Raw genomic sequence first — 4,357 nt, forward strand, 5'->3', positions numbered from 1 at the left:
CAAGGGCTCAAGTAGAAAGCAAATGTTTTGAGAATGATGATGGCAACAAATGTACAAATGTGCTTGACACAATGGATGTATGTATTGATTGTGCTAAGAATTGTACGAGCCCCCAATACAATGATTTAAAAAAAATCTTATGGCTAACTTTGTTCATTTTTGTACTATTTTTAAAACACTTAAAGGGCGTCAAGGTCAATTGTGAAGGTCAGAGTTCACAAAGACAATGTTCTACATCCTATGTTGGTGGATAGCAACTAGAGTCTTAAAAGCTGGTGAGCGGCCATTCATATTACAACTCTTGGGCTCTCCCTGTCCACAGCCAAGAAGAGTGAGAAAAATTCAAGACACGTGGAGACAGTCAGTCAGAGAACTAACGGCCCACAGTAACACTGGTTTCCAAGACCAAGCCAAGACAGGCAGAAGTCGGCGGGCAGCTACCACTACCAACTATGTGAAAGAGAGCACATTCGAAGGTCGGGTAAGATAAGCGCGAGAGAGAAATGTGAAACAAAAACCTCAAGCTTATAAAAAGATCAGACTTATTGGACAGACAGAGACTGGTGGAACCCCGAGCCTGTGACTCAGTCACCCTGCAGATCTGGAAACGAGCTCGCTCTCAGCTAACTAACAGGCAGGTCTACAAAGGGCAGAAAAGCACAAGCGAGGAACACGCACCATGTGAAACCCAAAGAGCAGCATCCACTGAAGGACAGAGTTCAGAAGGGCTAGGAAAGGAGGAGGGCTGGAAGGAGGCAAGGAGGACATAAACTATCTCGCTCACATTGTGGGGACTGCAGTCAATGATGTGACACAAAATCAGTATGAATTGGTGAGTGGAAACCTGATCTGCTCTGTAAACCGTCACCTTATTCACAAAAAGTTTAAAAAGCAAAACATAAAAGCAGCCTACATACGTAGTGAAGAGTGGAGAAAAGTAAAGCACGAACCTGTAAAGAGTGGTATCTGGTGCAACTTTTGATGTGGCTATTACGATGGCATTTGCATATTAGTTTTTAATGACAGGTACAACTTGTAAAATTAAGTTAAAGAAAACTGAATACGAAAGCACATGTACACATGTAGACGCTGTTGAACTGGGAGACGTTTTATTGGATATATTCGCACCACCGTTTTTAAAATTGCACATGTACACACTTAACCAACTGTGTCAGCAGCACTGCCTCAACGATGGGAGGCGGGGATGGACGTTTAAGGGTCCAAGGGCTTCTAGTTAAAGGCTGTAGATGGAAACATACCCTGACTCAGCCCATCCCCAAATCCCCCCACAAACAAACAGAAAGCTATACACCCCCAAGACCAAACAAGGAAGAACACAGAACAAATGTGGACATCCAGAGAGCAAAGGGTCCAGGCCAAGCAGACGGAATGCTGAGCCAGCAGAAAGAGAGGCCAAGAGCCACCAGGCTGCACCACAGCACCTCCGCGGCTCAGGCACGGACGATGCCACAGGCCTCTGGAAATGGGGGTGAAGGTGGATGAAAAATCGACTTAAGCTGTCAGAAGTCCACATTCCTTACCTGTCTCCTGACAGGGATCGCCCCCTTCCCCTTCCTTGGGGAAGACCAGAGGTTTATAACAGAGGGTCTCTAGATGGGGACCATCAACTACGGTGTGGATGCGGTGAAAGAGCCCTTAGTTCTGTTCCCAAACAACGGCAGCTAGGAAAGCACGAGCTAATTCCAGAAAATGTCCTAGAAACAACGTTCTAACAGAAAGTTCACTAGATACAGAACACACACTGCTAAGACATGCCAGCACTAGAGAAAATTCTAGAAGCTTCCAAAGGAAATAAAAAAAGAACCATTCAAAGCACTAAAAGTTTGAAATTTTTTTTTTTTTTAAGTTTGAATTATTGTAGACTTTTCAAGAATACTGTTCAGTATTGCTAGAAGACAATGAAGGAATGCTGTAAATTTTGAGGGAGAATGATTCCCAACCTGAAATTCTACACCTATGCACATGATCAAATATGGAAGTGTGAGAGTTAAAATAAAGCATTTTCAGCAGTACAAGATTTCAGAATTTACCTTTAATGCATCCTTTATCAGGGAGCAGATAAATAATATATTCCACCAAAACACTGGAGTAAAGAAAGAAAAATTGTGGGATCCAGGAACTTGGGATCGAACATAAGAAGAGAGGCAAATGAACCACACACCCACACCCCAATAAAGGAGGAGAGAGATCACAGATTCGCAGCTGTGCCCTAGGCATCCAGCCACCACCCAGAGCCAAGGAGCAGTAGAACGCACAGCACACCTGAGGGGCCCGGAGCCAGAAACAGTGGCAACCAAGTGAACAGGATGCAAATATTCAACATGGCCATGAATGAAAATTTACATAATAAGGCACTTTACACGACACAATCATATAAAGGTTGCATAACAAACCCAAATCATATACATATCTGAGGAGAGGGAGGCAGATGTATGTGACATGTGGCAGCGGGGAAAGAAAATGCTCATGTTCCACAGTAGGAGCCAACAGATAACGCCCCAAGCCGACCACATGTAAAATGTGACCATATAAGCACGTGATCTAGTACCATCTGAAAAGCTGCAGTCATTGGAGGCGGTCACCTCTGAGGAGCAGGCAGAAAAGACAGTCACAGGACTGGTACCTTTCATGACAAGCCTGGACTACACAGCTATTTTAAAATGCTGTGTGCACATGCATGTGTGATCAAAGTAAAGAGTACACGTACATAAAGACGACTAGAGGGTATACATGCTTCCAGTGTTCACAGGAGTGATTTGCTTGTGCAATTAGTTTCACTTTTTTAACCTCTTATATTTTTCAAAGTTGCTGCATTAAGCATGTATTACTTTTACAATAATAAAAGAAAAAAATTACTAAGACACCGCCCCCCCAACCCTCAATAGTTCCTAATAAGCAGGTAGCAGCAGTCCTGGATTTTAAAAGCAGACACGCAGACACCCTGCGCAGGAAAAACTCCATCCATGAGACACACCATTGAGTTTTATGGAATATCTTAATACTCCCCTTCTTCCTTAGACTCTCAAGCCCTCCAGCAACTACTGTAACACCTCTTAACATACGCTCACTCTTCCAAAAGCACCAGATAATAAAATTGGTTACCCAGGTGGTACTGTGCTGCTGCCCGGTTGGTATAAAGGACAACATTCAAATCAGTGTCTGCACATTTCTTCTTCAATCCTTCAGTGTAGGAAATCATAGCCTTCTTGTAGTCTTTTTCTTTAAAGTAATCATTGCCTTCATCCTTATAGGTCTTGGCCTGCTCTAAAAGAGGAGGAAAACTTGTCACTCTTAGGTTTCTTAAAAGGTTCGTGAAAAATAAATCATGCAATAACATATGATAAACCAAATACAAGAAACCCACAGGCAAAGATAACACAAAATTAACATGCAAAAGCTGAGGATCAACCTGGAAAAATAAAGGCATGCATATATAATGTTATAATCAATTCCAAATATCTTATGGGATAGATGACCAAATGCCTACCAAAAAAGAAAAAAAAAAAAAGCAGAATTATCCTATCTCTTAGAGAAAGGTTTTTGTTTTTGAAATGCTGAAGTAACATGGTAAATTTAAACTTGTTTCTGCTCGCACTGCTTCACTCTCTGGAAGGCAAACCATCTTCCTTGCCTGGTTAAGAGCCTACACAATTTTCAGATTCAGCACAAGTGTGTAGTCATTGTGGGGCCAATCCTGCTCCTTCGACATTCTCAAAGCCAGTCCAGAAAAGCCCGTGAAAGCCCAACCTGTGTAAAGCAGGAGTGTGCCAGAGGGGTGTGGCAAGAACAGTGACAGGGGCACACACTCGCACGCTAACTCCTTGTTATTCATCAGTATCTTCCTAACTCCTGTCCTCTCACTTCCATGCAGACACAAAAGAAGTGTTAGGATCACGTAGGATACCTTCTGGGGATCGTTCGTCATCAAAAATTATTGACTGGAGGCAAGCCAGGTCGGGGCTCTCTCGGGGATTGATCTCTGATGGCGCTTTCTTCATAAAGAGGGGGATCTTCTCAAACTCCTGGAGAATGTGAAGGGAACAAATCACCTGAATCGAAACCTCCACTGGCACGCCATCAGCGTCTTACCCATCATGATTTGCTGCATCACCCCTCCCGACCGCCCCCACTTCGGGCCTCAGTTTCCAGTCTGTGAAATGCCAGTTTTACAGGAGGAAGGATGGAAGGTGATCACACGATGGAGGGTTTAACAGGATCGTGAGATGAGCTGTGTAAGCATATATAGTAAACGTTTCTTTTCGAACAAAAATCCCTCGAGTCCTCATCCTTCACACCTAAAGAGTGGTCTGGGTGGCTTAAAAAAAAAGGGGGGGGG

General features: G+C 43.5%; 1 protein-coding gene across 1 annotated transcript in view; it reads right to left on the minus strand.

Moving 5' to 3' along the window:
* The window catches only part of TTC4 (tetratricopeptide repeat domain 4), a 15,060-nt gene extending 11,021 nt beyond the window's left edge, over positions 1 to 4,039 (minus strand). Inside the window, exons 1-2 of the mRNA XM_004699396.2 lie at positions 3,926 to 4,039; positions 3,124 to 3,285 (exon numbers count right to left, since the gene is read on the minus strand). Of these exons, the coding sequence (XP_004699453.1) occupies positions 3,124 to 3,285; positions 3,926 to 4,019 (256 nt within the window). The 5' untranslated portion in view covers positions 4,020 to 4,039. The remainder of the gene's footprint in view (positions 1 to 3,123; positions 3,286 to 3,925) is intronic.
* Positions 4,040 to 4,357: the final 318 nt, after the last annotated feature.

This window comes from Echinops telfairi, unplaced genomic scaffold, assembly GCF_000313985.2.
Source record: "Echinops telfairi isolate 266 unplaced genomic scaffold, ASM31398v2 ScPeMD7_443;HRSCAF=831, whole genome shotgun sequence".
Taxonomy (NCBI): Eukaryota; Metazoa; Chordata; class Mammalia; order Afrosoricida; family Tenrecidae; genus Echinops; species Echinops telfairi.